The 17174-nt window shown below is 42.8% G+C and overlaps 1 protein-coding gene across 1 annotated transcript in view; it reads left to right on the top strand.

Moving 5' to 3' along the window:
• Nucleotides 1-16433, top strand: part of LOC122540954 (NT-3 growth factor receptor-like) — a 741002-nt gene extending 724569 nt beyond the window's left edge. Inside the window, exons 16-17 of the mRNA XM_043677305.1 lie at nucleotides 1549-1707; nucleotides 14325-16433. Of these exons, the coding sequence (XP_043533240.1) occupies nucleotides 1549-1707; nucleotides 14325-14510 (345 nt within the window). The 3' untranslated portion in view covers nucleotides 14511-16433. The remainder of the gene's footprint in view (nucleotides 1-1548; nucleotides 1708-14324) is intronic.
• Nucleotides 16434-17174: the final 741 nt, after the last annotated feature.

A 17174-nucleotide genomic window follows, 5' to 3' on the forward strand; every position in this document is an offset into this window, starting at 1 on the left:
ACCTTTTATCTTAGCCTGCTTGGCACACCCTTCTCATTCCTGAATAAGGGCTTATGCCCGAAACGTCGATTCTCCTGTTCCTTTGATGCTGTCTGACCTGCTGCGCTTTTTTCCAGCAACACATTTTTAAGCACTACCAATGTGCCACAAGAACCCGACTCTTCTCTGAATATATTTTAATACAAATAACCAATCAGTTCCCAACACTTGTTTGCCTTCCTTCGTTTAACTCTTGGAGCTTTTTTTGAGCTTTATTGTCATGTGTACTCATGTACAGGAGTACAGTGAAAACTCTGAGGAATGTGGGCATCATTGCCTGGCTGAACATTTATTGCTTACCTCTAATTGCCTAGAGGGAAGTTAAAAGTCAGGAGGTGAATCATTGCTGTGGGTCTGGAGCCACATGTAGGCCAAACCAGGAAAGGATGGCAGATTTCCTACCCAAAATGACATTAGTGAACCATGTAGGTTTTGACAACAATCGGCAGTCATTAGGCCCACTTTTGTTCAGACTTTATTTTACATTTAGCTATCTGCCATGGTAGGATTCAAATCCATGTCCCCAGAACATTGCCTGCAGTTCTGGGTTTCTCATCCACTGACATTACCATCGGAACACTGCCTCCCTAGCATCTTATTGACAAGAAAAGGCTGATGGGGAGGCTAACATATTAGGGGCATAGTTATCAATAAAGGGTCCAATCATTTAGGAGGAGAAATGTCTAGACTCCAAAGGTTGTGAATCCTTGGAATTCTCTACCACAGAAAGTCATGGATTTTGTGGAGCGATTACTCAATGGATATAGGGAGTGAACAGAAAAGTAGAGTAACATATACAGAGAGTCCCTACAATGTCGACACAGAAGTCCACACTGACCCTCCAAAGAGTAACCCACCCAGACCCATTCCTCTATCCTATATTTACCCCTACCTAATGCATCTAACATCCCTGAACACTATGGGCAATTTAGCATGGCCAATTCACCTGACCTGCACATCTTTGGACTTTGGGAGGAAACTGGAGCACCCGGCGGAAACCCACACAGACACGGGGAGAATGTGCAAACTCCACACAGACTGTCACCTAAGGTTGGAATCGAACCCGGGTCCCTGGTGCTCTGAGGCAGCAGTGCTAACCACTGAGCCTGAGGTAGAAGATCGGTTGCGATCATGTAAAATGGTGGAGAAGGCTTGAAATACCAAATGGTCTTGCCCTGCTCCTAGTCCTTATGATAGTATGATGTTACTTGGCATGTTTTGGCTTTGTACTTTGTGCACACATGAATCTATGCATGTATATTTCTGGGAGTCTATACTTGTGTGTTTTAATTTCATGCTAATGCTCCCAATGTTTTCAAGTCTGTACCAATTGGGAAAATCTATGTGTATCACATAAAATTACATTCCACCAAGCATTGATGTTTCACAGTTTTCCATCCATCTGTTAGTTTATACTGCGCCACACTTTTACAATTGTGTTACATTGTGACAAGGTACATCGTAATGTAGCTAGTCATTCACTGAGTTCAATGATTGACTGTGTTCCAGGTGGGTGGTCACACCATGCTTCCAATTCGCTGGATGCCTCCTGAGAGTATAATGTATCGCAAGTTCACCACCGAGAGTGACGTCTGGAGCTTTGGAGTGATCCTGTGGGAGATCTTCACCTACGGCAAACAGCCCTGGTTCCAGCTCTCTAACAACGAGGTAAGAGGCTGGAAGCATCATCCTGGATATCTGCTGGGGATTTGGGACGAGTTGGGGGGAGAGAAAGGCTAACATTGCTACAAAGAACGTGGGGGCTTAGAGAGAGACAGAGCCATGTGAGCAGAAGACTGTCAGACTCACCCTTCAGTCTCTCAGGCTGTTCATTCCACAACTGGTCAGTCAGCTTTCCTGAAATGATGAAGTGATGCATTAGTTTGAATGGCCAAGCACGGATTACATTGAATAACCAATATTCTCAGAACAATGATTAACACCAGATTCTGCCTTTTTATAATGTTACAACAATTCATGGAAGACATGCACCGTTCCATTTCAATTAAGTAATTTTTCAGTAGAACTGCTACTGTAGAACCACCATACATTTCTTTGGACTAAAATGAATCTGTAATTCATCCTTTCAATTTTCTAATCCTCTGTTGAATCTCTCTCATTGAGCGTAACTTGCTACAATCCAATCATTCCATGCTGAACAGCAATAATCACAACTGTGATTCACCATTGTTAGCTGCCGTCATTTTCAACTGCTTTCCCAATTAAATTTCCATGCTTATTTTTCCTAACACTTCACAGTTTAGCATAATATATCTCTTTTTAGTCTTTCACTTGATCTTTTTTTATTCTTTCGTCGCTGACTCAGCCTGGATTTATTGCCCATCCTTAATTGCCCTTGTCAAGGTATGAGTGACCCGCATTCTTTGAACTGCTGCAGTCCATGTGGCTGAGATACCACCCACAGTGCTGTTAGAGAAGGAGTCCCTGGATTTTGACTCCTTGACCGTAAAGGAGCAGTGATATATTTCCAAATCAGGATGGTGTTTAGCTAGGAGATGAACATGCTGGTAATAGTATCTCCAATATTTCTGCTGCCCATGTCCTTCTAGATAGTAGAGATCGAGAGTTTGGAAGGTGTCCTGTGAGTAACCTTTTCTTGGAAAACTGGGGATAGTTGTGCACTGAAGGGCACAAAAATCATGCAAAGTACCTCGTGCCATTTAATTTCCAGGAATGCCATCGAAATTTTCCCTCACTCCTGTTTTTGACTCTATATAGTCCAAGCAAGGTACATTTGAGCCCAGCTGGTGTACCGATGTTGTGACTATCCATCACCCAATCTGCCTGACCTAGACATTATGGACTACTGGGCATCAATTTCTCCAATCAATTTCTATCTGTCAAAACCAACAACTTCTTCAATTATCCTTAAAAGCAAAGATGTTTTATTTTTCCTTCATTATTCAAAGCTTCCGCCAGTGGGGGAAGTGGCTCATCCTTGAAGATCCATTCGTCCATCTTTAAAGTGAGAGGAGAAAGATTTTAAAAAGTCAAGAAGGGCAATTTTATTTTACACAGTGAGTGGTTCATGTACGGAATGGACTTCCAGAGGAAGTGATGGATAAGGGTACAGTTACAACATTTAAATGATATTTAGAGAAGAACAGAATAAAAAGTGCTTGAAGTGATATGGGCCAAACACAGGCAGGTGGCGCTAGTTTAGTTGGGATTATGGTCAGCATGGACCGATTAGACCGAAGTGCCTTTTTCTGTGCTGTATGACTTTTCTGACTTTATAACTATATGATTCTATGACTGTATGACTCAATGACTGTGTGATTCTATGACTATATGACTCTATGACTGTATAACTCTATGACTGTATGAGTCATAGCCAGGAAGCATCCGAGGAGCTGTGCTTTTCCAGCACCATACTTTTCAACTCTAGTCTCCAGCATCTGCAGTCCTCACTTTCTCCTAGTTGATCTTAACCTACTGCGAATCCTCTTGCAAGGATGCCTACCTTGAAGAAGCTCTCCTCCTCCATCTACAAGGATCTCAGTGAGTCCCTCTCTCAATGCACCCCCCAGGTCATCTCTCCTGCCCTGAAGCTCTTCAGCCACGTCCTGAAACAGACTCGCTACCACAGTTACATCTCCTTCCTCAGCACCTGCCTACGGAACCAACTGACCCCACAGGGACTCCAGACTACATTCAGACCAACACAATTTGGACCCAACCAGGACAACCAGTACCTGCAACAAATCTTAAGGCTCCAGCAATAGACCTCCTTCCGGATCCTCCACTCCATGCTCGCAGCCATGCGCCGCTACCTACACTCCCTGCATTCAGCCCTGTCCCAGCTCAGGACAACACTCTCCCGCTCCTCGGATGCTGCCTGGCCTGCTGCGCTTTTCCAGCACCACACTTTTCAACTCTGGTCTACAGCATCTGCAGTCCTCACTTTCTCCTAATTGACTCTATGACTATATGACTGTATAACTCTATGACTGTATGATTCTATAACTGTATGACTATATGACTGTATAACTCGATAACTATATGACTGTATAACTCTATGACTGTATGATTCTATTCCTCCCACCTGTCCCAGCAAGGCTCTGCTTGTCACCAACTCCATCATCCTCCTTATACACCATATCACACTGAACCAGTCTTTGTGCAATTTTCTCATCCTCTGTAACTACAAACTGATTTTCCAAACTTATATTCTTGCTGTCCCCAAAGGAGATAACTTTCATCCCCCTAATGTTGCTTCTTCACACACCTACTTCAACGCACCTTAATTTGTGCCTTTGTTACATCCAAACTCAATAATCCCAGTGTTCTCCTGACCATCTCCCATGCTTTCCCCTCATTATCCTCTGCTACTGCCCTTCCCTCCTACACAAAGTCTCACTTAGCCATCACATCTGACTTTGCGGCAACTCCTAAAATCTTGTCTTCAAGCCAGCTCACATTTCGTTTTTGTCTCAAGAGTTCATTCCTACATTGCAGACTCTCTGTAAATGCAGGTTGTTGTTGTTATTCCACTTGAACCTGTTTTGAACCAGGCACAGACCCTGATCTTTTCCCAACAGTCGCTGTGCCACATCCCCCTGGGGCACAGGTGCCAACCTGGGACTCGTTGTTTTGCCAGTTAGTTGTACTCAGGAACAGGTGATCACAAATGAATGCCACCATGGTTGCCATGTAATTAATTAAACTAATTAACTCCATGTATAATATGAGAGGAAGGGATTATCCACTTTGTTCGTAAAGCTGGGGAGATTTCATTTACTTTATTATCGCTTAATTTTTTTCTGTTTTAATGTTCACTCAGTTCCTGACACATCCATATACACACATCCTGCCTGGTAATTAAATGCACTCCTCAGGCTGTGGAACAAGTGGTGTATTAGAGTCTGTGATGAGCCAGATGAGTTTTTCTATTTGTTTGCATAATACTGTTCAGCAAAACAGTGTTGTCACATTGTGGAGAGATGTAACTGCCCTCCGCCATGGAGCTGTTTCAATAGGAGATTTTATCTGTGTCATTCTCTCATAATTACCAAACCATGATGGGAACTCAACTTTAGTCAATTAGACACACAGTGACTAACAATATCACATCTAGGCAGGAAATTCAAGTAAAAATTCACTTCCTGAAATATACAGATTAGGTAGTTGTGAAGAAAAAGATGATTCACTCTCTGAATGATTTAAACCTGTTGAGCACTCAGTTAGTCGATATAGGCTGGTCTCTTGTTGGTGATATTAACCCCTGAAATACATTATTTCCCCACTCTGTATATTAACCCCTGAAACACATATCATTTCCCCACTCTGTATATTAACCCCTGAAATACACATCATTTCACCACTCTGTATATTAACCCCTGAAACACACACCATTTCCCCACTCTGTATATAAACCCCTGAAACACGCATCATTTCCCCACTCTGTGATATTAACCCCTGAAATACACATTTCCTCACTGTATATTAACCCCTGAAATACACATTTCCTCACTCTGTATATTAACCCCTGAAATACACATAATTTCCCCACTCTGTATATTAACCCCTGAAATACACACCATTTCCTCACTCTGTATATTAACCCCTGAAATACACATCATTTCCTCACTCTGTGATATTAACCCTTGAAATACACATCATTTCCCCACTCTGTATATTAACCCCTGAAATACACATCATTTCCCCACTCTGTGATATTAACCCCTAAAATACACATCATTTCACCATTCTGTGATATTAATCCCTGAAACACACATCATTTCCCCATTCTGTGATATTAACACCTGAAACACACATCATTTCCCCACTCTGTGATATTAACCCCTGAAATACACATCATTTCCTCACTGTGATATTAACCCCTAAAATACACATCATTTCCTCACTCTGTATATTAACCCCTAAAATACACATCATTTCCCCATTCTGTGATATTAACCCCTGAAGCACACATCATTTCCCCATTCTGTGATATTAACCACTGAAACACACATCATTTCCCCACTTTGTGATATTAACCCCTGAAATACACATCATTTCCTCACTGTGATATTAACCCCTGAAATACACATCATTTTCCCACTCTGTGATATTGATCCCTGAAACATGCATCATTTCCCCACTCTGTATATTAACCCCTGAAATACACATCATTTCCCCACTCTGTATATTAACCCCTGAAACACGCATCATTTACCCACTCTGTATATTAACCCCTGAAGAACCCATCATTTCCTCACTCTTTATATTAACCCCTGAAACACGCATCATTTCCTCACTCTGTATATTAACCCCTGAAATACACATTTCCTCACTCTGTGATATTAACCCCTGAAATACACATCATTTCCAAACTCTGTGATATTAACCCCTGAAATACACATCATTTCCCCACTCTGTGATATTAACTCCTGAAACACACATCATTTTGCCACTCTGTATACTAACCTCTGAAATACGCATCATTTCCTCAATCTATGATATTAACCCCTGAAATACACATCATTTCCTCAATCTGTGATATTAAACCCCTAAAACACACATCATTTCCCCACTCTGTGATATTAACCCCTGAAACACACACCATTTCCTCAACCTGTGATATTAACCCCTTAAACACTCATCGTTTGGGACAGAGTTATAGAATAATGGGACACTTATTTAAAACTGACATGCAATTAAATTTCGTCTCCGAGAGGATAGTGAATGCCTGGAATTGTGGAGCATCATGGAAGTTGGATCACTGAACATATTTGAGCCCAAAAGAATAGTTGTAGCCTGGGCATATGATCTTATCAAATGGGAGGGAAGAATGAGGGGCTGAATGGCCTATTCCTTTTTTGTGTGTTCTGTATTTTAGTTCAAATAGACTGGGGATAATTATAAAAGGGACCTAATGGACAACTTTCTCACACAGAGGGTAGTGCGTATATGGAATGAGCAGCCAGAGGAAGTGGTGGAGGCTGGTACAATTGCAACATTTAAAAGGCATCTGGATGAGTATATGAATAGGAAGGGTTTGGAGGGATATGGGCCAGGTGCTGGCAAATGGGACTAGATTGCATTGGGGTATCAGGTTGGCATGGATGAGTTGGACTGAAGGGTCTGTTTCCGTGCTGTATATCTCTATGACTCTATTTCCTCACTCTGAGATATTAACCCCTGAAATACACATAATTTCCTCACTCTGTGATATTAATCCCTGAAACACTGATCATTTCCTCACTGGATAATATTAACCTCTAAAATACTGGCCATTTCCTCCCTCAGAGATATTAATTTTCTAAGTGTTGGTATTTCACTTGCTAACTGACACTAACCTCAGACTGCTGTAATTTTCGCACTGACTCATGACATACAATGGCACTAGAAACAGGATTAAGCCATTCATAGAGACAGAAGGAGACTGTTTAACCCCTTGAGACTATTCTGCTATTCAATTCAATCATGGCTGATCTGCAACCAAGCTCCAAATACCCATCTACTCCTTATATCTCTTAATAACTTGGATAACACAAATCTAACAATCTCAGATTTAAGATTTACAAATGGTTGCTGCTTGTGAAAGAAGGTTCAATATTTCCAACACCTCGCTCGTAGAAATATTTCTCCATTTCACTTCTAAAAACTTCACTCAGGCCTGCTATACACCTCAGACTGACAATCCACCAGAAATAATTTCTCTCTATCTCGTCAAATCTAAAAATCTTTGATCAAGCCATCTCTTGACCTTTTAAATTTTTCAGAATCCAAATCATAGTTTACTTTCTCTGTCCTTGGGATTTGAGCCTTGGAGTCCAAGTGTCACTGTGTAAATCCACTCTGTATTCCTTCCGAGGCCTTCCTCAGGCATGATCCTCAGAACTGATCACCAACTGCTTTGGTGTGGCTGAACCAGAGGCATGGCTTCTATCCACTTGTATTTCAATCCTGTATGTAAAAAGACCCAGTATTTAATTAATTTCTGTAATTATTTTCTGTAGTAGAATTTTTGTGGATCTCCACTCTTTTGGACCTCCATCCAGAACTTCAAACATGCCTCTGCCTTTCAATTACATCATGCCTAACAACAACACTGTTTTCCCCGACTTTGCTCCATGTCTTTTGTCTCACTGATGAATGTTGGGCTTTTCTTACCACAGTGTGCTGAACTATCACATAACTGAAAATACAGAACAGATGCCAACTGAATTAAGAGGTGCAGCTTAATATGTATTCTGCACCTTTTTGCCATTTTTAATTTATATTCTTCTATTTTCTTTTTGTCAGCTGCCTTCCTCGTTAGAATTCTCTGTTGTAACTGATTTTCACATTCAAGAGTTCTATAGTGCTTTCATTTCAGTGCCTGTATTTAATTGCCGAACTCGTCAGTTGGGCACTAGGATTACTAAGGAGATGTAAACTCCTACATGATTAAGCCTCTTCTGCTTCCTGATGTGCATGAGCAGTGGTTAATTTCCTTCTTTCTATTACAGATTTGGCATAGTGGCTCTTGACAGAGGGAAAGTATCTCAAAGAGGTTAACAAGAAGGAAAGGTAGAGTCAAAGAGGGGGGAGATTGGAGACGGAAAGAACAAAAAAAAGCCCTGTTAAAGGTTGTAGAGGGAGGGAGGTAGGGCCAAATTGAAAGAATTTCAGAGGCTTTCAAGAAAGAAGAACAGCACGACACAAAGTGGATAGTCTTTAGAACCATTTAGGATGAAGGGAGGATAATGTAGTGATTATAACGAGGTCAGCCAGCTGGACCCCATAGAATACGAGTCCCCTGATTGGGGCTGTTAATCTGGTTCAATCAGGGAGCCCTGGGCTGATAGCTAAAAAGAGGAGACGTGAAGGGGGTCGTTAGGGCCGACTGCCTGCCCCTCTTCCGCGGTTACGTTAGAGCCCAGTGTCCTTGGAGAAGGAGCACGCGGTGTCCACCAACACCCTGGAGTTGTTCAGGGAGAGGTGGGCGCCGCAGGGAGTGGAGTGCATCATTTCTCCCTCCAACTCTATTTTGATTTAGTCCCTACTCTCCCCCTCACTGTTTTGATCACACAGCACTGCCCTTTGATGTGAAGGGCAGTGTTTGTCACTGGCCACCCGGGTGTTTTCCTATCTTCCTGGTGGTAGAATTTGAATAAAGATTTGTGCACTTTGTGTCTTTCACTGTGTCTCACACCTGCACACACACACCACGGGTGCTGGAGAGAAAATAAGCACTACCGCACTTAGGTGGTAGTGTGGGGGTTAAATTTAGAAAAAAACGGAAGAAAAAAAAAGAACAGGAGTGCGCAAAAAAAAATAAAAAGAGGAGATTCCACAAGGTGGAGCAACATCAAGGGCTGAAGGGCCTGTACTGTGCTGTAATGTTCTATGAGTGTCAGAGATTCTGAAGAGCCAGTACTCACATCAAGGGCTGTCCATGTGTAAATAAAGGGTGATGGGATACTGGCCTCTGTGGAGTTATTTCAGATAATTAAGGAGAAGAGTTTTCAGAGGCTTGTTACAACTCTGGGTTGAGGAGATGTAACTATTTCTTCTTCTTTCTCCAGTGTTTGCTTGACCACAACAGATTGTTGAAGCTAAAAATAGTTGCTGTATTGACAATTCAGTCTGTGTTTTGCTCTGTACAATCATAAGGGTTTAGAAAAATAGGTATTCTTGAGTTAAACACAATTAAAGTTAGATTTTTCTGCTAAAATCCACTTGGATAGAAAATATTGTGAACCAGAAAGTGCTTCTCATGCTTCTCAGTAATGTGAACAAACACACTCCAGAGCATGCAGAAACATGCAACTTTAGAATATCAGAGATAACTTGGCCAATTTAAAATGCAGATTTTAAAAATAAAACATATCAGTAAAGATTCACAGATTGTATATCTGCAGGCTCTGCTAAGATGTGATAGTGTCAGTGTTGGACTGGGGTGTACAAAGTTAAAAATCACACAACACCAGGTTATAGTCCAATAGGTTTGTTTGAAAGTGCTTCTGCTAAAGCAGTTGCTTTGAAGTTGTCTGTTTTCCCCCGGAAACTGCTGTTATAGGACTCCATTGATTTTCAGGAGGGGCGTTGTCTGCTGCAAGGCTGGTATTGCACTTCTGTTTCTCAGTGAGATAGAGGTTGAAGCTTAGTCCGTATGTTGTGAAGAGAGCTGCTCACATGGCGGCGTGTGTGTTTGCTGCTCAAATTTAAATTCGAACATTCACACAAAAGCTTGTATCACCTTAAGCTATTTCCATGTTGTTTGCATATTCCAGTGAATATGGACGACAGCTTATGTCGCGCAGGACTTTCCTTTAGCCATTGCTCAAAGCCAAAGTGATATTTTTCATGGCCCAGCCATGAATGATTCAGCCTACATTTTGAGATAGGAAGGCACTTCACAGAATCAGGGGATAGCATATGTTACAGCATACAAGGAGGCCATTCAGCCCATTGTGTCTGCTCTGGCTCTTCAAACAAACATCATTACCTTTGAGCACTATTTCTATCCAAATTTCTATCCCAATTTTTAAAAAATAAAAGTTCTATATACAAGCAGCCAATGAAATTACAATTTAATATTCAAATACTCATTTACTAGTGCAGAACTTTAGTACTGCTGATTAAAGCACATTGTGTCAAAGCGACATGAATTTAGTGGGACACTTTGCAAGAATACCTATTCAAAGGGAAAAGCAACATTGGTACTGTATGAGAGGAGAGTGCTGATTAGTGGTCATGTGGTCTCTCATTGATAGAGGTGTCACCACAGAGAATGCACCCATTAATGCTGACTGGCAGTTAGCTACAGGCTTTTCTTTCACATTTTAAATCAAGCACATTGATGGTGTTTGGTCAGGCCAGTGCTCTGAGACACGATCCAGCAACTAGCTCTCACCTATTTTGTTGAGTTGAAACAGGTGCAGTGCATGTACGTGTTCTTTCCTTCTGTCTCATCTCAACAAAGTAGATAATGGCTATTTGCTGCTCATGTCTCAGAGCACTGATCTGACCAAACACGGTCAATGTGTTTGCTTTAAAACTACACAATTTCCCAAACATGCCTCTGAAATTTAATGCTAAATCATGAATCTTTACCACAAGCAGCAAGGGACCCAAAACTGAGTCATGTGAAACACCACTACAAGTCACTTTCCATCTGCAAAATTATCCATCGACTATGACTCTTTGTTTCCTCTCAACTTCTCCAATCTTCTGTCCTCATACTGACATCTTCCCGATAACTCTGAATTAATGCTTCCCTCGAGCTTCTTCCCCTCTACTCCGGAGGGTTTTTCCGCTCACGAAAAGCTCTTCTGTCTCCTTGAAATCCTTGCTGCTGTCTGCCTGTCCAAAAGTGTGTCATGGAGATCTGATACATGGAATACTAAATTTGAACATTCCTGAAAAAGAGCACATTTTGTCAAACCTTGTCAACTTGTCCTCATCAGGTCTTTTCACAGGAATTGGACAGCTTTTGCTGAATAATCGTGAATATGCAAGGAATTATGTTGACAGCCCAATTCGGATTGGGCCTGAGGAGCACTGAAGAAGGGTTGCTCAACCTGAAATGTTAACTCTGATTTCTCTCCACAGATGCTACCAGATCTGCTGAACTTTTCCAGCAATTTCTGTTTTTTCTTTTGATTAAGTTTGTCCATCAGGCATGGGGTGCACTGTGGAGTTTATACATTTTATACACAGGGTCCTGTTCTTAGAAGATGCAAAGTGCACACACTGCACCTGTTTCACCTCAACAAAATAGCTGAGAGCTATTTGCTGGATCATGTCTCAGAGCGCTGGCCTGACTAAACACCATTAATGTGCTTGAGTTAAAATGTGAAAAGAAGCCTGTAGCTGACCGTCAGTCAGCATTGCTTACACCTCTATCAGCAAGTGTCCATTTACCCACCAATCAAGTGCTCACCTCTTATGCAGTATCAATGTTGCTTTTCCTCTTGCAAAGATATTCTTGCAATGTGTGTGTATTATAGAATCCCTACAGTGTGGAAACAATCCATTTGGCCCATAAAGTCCACACCGCCCCTCCAGAAACATCCCAATCCCCCTACCCTATCCCTGAAACCCTACATTGTCCATCTAGTCACCTAGTCTGCATATCCTTGGACATTTTGGGCAATTTAGCATGGCCAATCCACCTGATCTGCACATCCTTGGACTGTGAGAGGAACTGGAGCACTTGGGGGAAACCTACGCTAACACATGCAAACTCTATACAGACAGTTACCCAAGGGTAGAATTGAACCGAGGTCCCAGTTGATGTGAGGCAGCAGAGCTGACCACTGAGCCACTGTGTCATACATGTATAAGTTGCACATGTACCCACACTGCATTTCCGACTGGCAATCCTAAGTGGATGATGGTAAATAAGATGGCTATCTACCAGAAGAAGATAAATGGTTTGGTTGAGTGGTCAGAAACGGGGCAAATGGAATTCAATTCAGGGAAGTATGGAGTAATTCAGCTGGGGACAGAAAACAAAAACAAGGGAACATCCAGTAAGTGGGAGGGTATACAAAAGGAGAGAGCAAGTGAGAGACCTTGGAGTGCATGTCGACAACTCTCTGAAGATGGCAGAGCAGGTAGATAAGGTGGCAAACAGGGCATATGGGATGCATTCCTTCATTGAGCAAGGTGTTGAACACAACAGCAAAGCTGTAATGATGGAGATGTATAAGACACTGGCCGAAAGTGAGGACTGCAGATGCTGGAGATTAGAGTCAAGAGTGTGGTGCTGGAAAAGCACAGCAGATCAGGCAGCATCCGAGAAGCAGGAGCATCGATGTTTCGGACAAAAGTCCTTCATCAGTAATGTGGCTGGGATTTGAGGGGGGTGGAGAGATAAATGGGAGGGGGTTGGGTCTGGAAGGAAGGTAGCTTAGAATGCGATAGGTGGATGGAGATGGTCTTCCTTCCCACCTATCTGCTCCACCCTCCTCTCCGACCTATCACCTTTACCACCACCTCCATCCACCTATTGCACTCTCAGCTCCATTCCCCCCAGCCCCACTACCCTCCCATTTATCTCTCCAACACGTAAGCCCACAAGCCTCATTTCTGATGAAGGGCTTTTGCCCGAACCATCGATTCTCCTGCTCCTCGGATGCTGCCTGACTGGCTGTGCTTTTCCAGCACCACACTCTCAACTACATAAGACACTAGAGTTTCGTTCTGTAAATCTTGTGACCACATTACAGAAAGAACATAATTGCTTGATTGAGTACAGAGGGGATTTACAAGAATATTGCCAAAGATTTCACTTGAACAGAGGAGGCTGAATGATGACCTGAAAGAGCTGTACAAACTAACAAAGGGTTTGGATAGAATAGACAAAAGTAACCTGTTTCACCTAGAAGAGAAGTCACAGATTTAAGGTGATTCATAGAAAGTTACAAAGACACTTCAGGAAAATGGTCCTCACCCACAGAGCGGTGGCTATCTGGAATCATTGCCCTGCTTGGTGGTTGAGGTGGAAACCATCGACTCATTGTATCTGCATCTGGAGTTCTCAAGCTGCAGGTTACAGATTGGGTGCTGTTAAAGGGCATTAGAAAGGGAGGCTAGTTTATTCAGCCATGATGGACTGAGTGGCCTCTTTGTTTGCTGAAACCTTTCTATGGTTCCAAGATAATTGAAAAGGGTGAAGTTTGCAAATGAGAGCAATCAACACACTAGGGGATATGGACCTATAGAAACTAGCAAGGATGCCTTGCCTGGTGGGACTGATCTTAGAGTGTGCAGTTCTGGCTGAAGCATGTAGGTGGGATTGGAATGGTCAATCCACAAGATGATTATGTTGTTCCATGAGTTTCATTTATGATGATAAAAGTTGGCAAAGATCTACAGAGGTATCAAGGGACTCCATTTGGTTTAATACACTGACCAGCCAAATGAAAACACAAACATAATGTCTTTGAAACTTGATCAGTTTCTTGGTGAACTGGCAGTGCAGTAGATGGACAGGACAGAATATGTCTGGTCAGTTACTGAAGGGCTGTGATTGAGAATAGTCAGAATGTAGATACTTACAGCAGAAAATGACGGTAAAATCACTTTCGCCTGCAACTGTTCTAATTAGAACATTCTTCTGGGACAATTTTCATCGTTCCGTGTCTAATGTGGCGCTCAGATTCTTGACAGTGAGTAGATGAGCAGCCAGTGATTATCAATGGCTCCTGTGCAATCTGTAAATGCACCTCTTACTTTATTGCAGAAGCCATCTTCATTTAGTACATAACAAGAAAGCGGTTGGAGTTGATTACTGACACTCACTGAGCATTTGTGTCTTGTTGCAGGTGATTGAATGCATCACACAGGGCCGTGTGCTGGAGAGGCCGAGAGTGTGTCCTAAGGAGGTCTACGACATCATGCTGGGATGTTGGCAGCGAGAACCACAACAGAGGCTGAGTATCAAAGACATTCATCGGATCCTCCAGGCTCTGGGCAAGACCTCCCCCATCTACCTGGATATTCTCGGCTAGTGGTCAAAGTGCACCAGCCCCCTCCTGAATGTACTCTATCCCAACAGTAAACTTCGGCTTCATTTGGGAAATCAACAAAACAAAAGTGAAGTGCCTGCTGTATATAAAATGTACAGTTGTTTCTGAGGCAGTTTTCCTGGTACCTGCACGCAGAAAGTTCCTGTGAAGAAATTGCAAAGGAAGTTTGATTCCAAACAACATCCCTCCAAAGTGGAGACACCCAGTCACCGTATCCCAATCCCATTGTAATGAGGACAGACGCCTCTGCCCTGGCAGTGGGGGTGGGGGCAGACGGGAAAATCCGCAAAGTCATTAGGATTGTGCAGCCGCTCGGCCCCTTCGGAAGATCGGTTCCAACCAATTTCTTTGTTGTGAAGCCACCTTGTGACGAGGAAGCTTCATCTATTCTTGCGTTGTGGAAAATTTCATCTGGTGAGCTGGCCCTGGCACGAAGCTGCCCTGCCCTCAGTGAGGGCAGTGAATTCAGATTGGATCGGGAGCTGAAAGGAATCTGTGTCAAAAAGCATTTGGGCGACCTTTCCGAGTTCACTTATAAGGGATCGACAATGTTTGGAATGTTGTAAATCTTTTGCAGGCAATTGCCTGATGATTACAGGTTGCCCGTCTAAAATGAGGCAAGTGTGGCGGGGACATGACTCCAGGGTTGGTTTGGCTACTGAGCTGCAATACACAGTGGTCAAAGGCAGGTGCCATGATGGTTCTTATTGTCCAACCAAGCGCTTGCTGTAGATCAAACCTATACTTGACCAGTTCTATACTTTTATTTTGTCAACCAACCGTTACTTCAAAGTTGTTGTCAGCTACCTTGTGTGCTGCAGTTATGATGCTTTAAATAGACGCCTGTATTATCCATCTGTATATTTATACGCAAAAATCTTTTCATAATTACATTCACTTTTATTTCAAGGCTACAACACTCAGCAAAGTTTGAAGAGAAAATAAACTCCATGTTAATTACGTGGAGGCAGGAAGAGCTCTGACCCATTTACTCAAGGTCAAAGAGTGATGAGTCTCAGACACATACACTGAGATCTATCACAGGAGGACAAGGCTAAGTGAAATCTAACCACTGTTTCCTGGTGGGTTTTTGGTAAAATGTTTGTAGACCCTATGCCCATTTGAAATGTATTGGATATTCTGCCAGTGGTAGTGACTGTTCATATGAAACTGGCAATTCCAAGTAGATGGGAGCTCATCGGTCAATGCCATTTTCCACAGTTGGCATTAATCTTGTCTCTGCAGTCAATCTCCTCCGCAGGGGAGAAAAGGTGTTGTAATTCACTTCAAAGGAGTGTTGGCAGGTCAAGGGGAGGGCCTTGTGTTAAGAGGCTCAAATCCCTCAGTGAAATTTAAACAAATGCTCCCCTTGACATTAAAATAACACTAAGTGCAACTGGGCATGGCTACTGAGTTTTACAGAGCCATCAGCCTAGTCAATTGGTCTTTGTCTGATGTTTGTGTGAGCTGAGGGAATCGTAAATTGCACAGACACCTCTCCTGCCTCTTCCTGTTGATTGGCTGGCTGTTTGGCAACCTGGGCTTTGTCTGTGGACTGCCTGCCATCCAGAATGGTGCCAAATGCAGACCTGCTCCTTAGCAAAAGGATGTAAAAGACATAAAGATGGGCGTTTGTGGGATATCCGAATGTGAGAATGAACTTTAAACTTGCTGAGTGTCACCACTCCTCAGCCACAGTCGAGTTTTCTGTTAGTAGTTTTGTTCTGAGTTATCTCAAATACTGTGCTCCCAGAGACTGACTGAATTAGCAAAGAACTAATGTTTGTGTTGTAGATGGTACTCTCCAGAAAACTAAAGGGACCTTGGGGTTGCATGGTGGTTCAGTGGTTAGCATGGCTGCCTCACAGTACTAGGATCCCCGGTTTGAATCCATCCTCAGGTGACTGTCTGTGTAGGTTTCCTCCTGCAATCCAAAAATATGCAGGTTAGATGAATTGACCATGCTAAATTGCAGGTAGTATTCAGGGATGTATAGGTTAGGTGCATTAGTCAGGGGTAAATATAGGGGAATGGGTCTGGGTGTGTTACTCTTCGGAGGGTTGGTGTGGACTTGTTGGGCCAAAGGGCCTGTTTCCACACTGTAGGGATTCTGTGATATTCTATGAACCTGCATTGTATCAAAGAAAGCCGTGAGCTGAGTAGACCAGTCCTCTGCCTCATCAATCTCAAGCTTCCTTTTTGCATTGAGAAAGCTTTTAACTCCCTTGTCTACAGTTCAGATTCGTACTGAAATGGAGAGAAGGTGAGGAACAGGTTGCCACTCATGCCTTGCTCTGCTATTCTCTCCCATACATGGACGCTTACAAGATGGGCGTATCGACAGTTCAACAAAAGATGGAAGCACTGCTGATGACAGTAATGCTTTGGTAGCCCAGGAGGACATGGTACTGTGTACAAGTAATAGCAGGCACCTCTGAAGGCTTGGCATTATAAACCTCTGAACAAGAACTCAAGGACATAAACTGTGGGGGAGATATGAGTAGCTCTGAATCACTGTGTTCACGCTGCATATTATGGGACCTACTCAACCACAAAGGCTACAGACAGTGCACTCCCTGTTCTCTGCCAATTAATCATTTTGTTTGATGGGAGTGCTCCTGTTTCAACATTACTCCAAAAGGAGCT

This window comes from Chiloscyllium plagiosum, chromosome 36 (genome assembly GCF_004010195.1).
Source record: "Chiloscyllium plagiosum isolate BGI_BamShark_2017 chromosome 36, ASM401019v2, whole genome shotgun sequence".
Taxonomy (NCBI): domain Eukaryota; kingdom Metazoa; phylum Chordata; class Chondrichthyes; order Orectolobiformes; family Hemiscylliidae; genus Chiloscyllium; species Chiloscyllium plagiosum.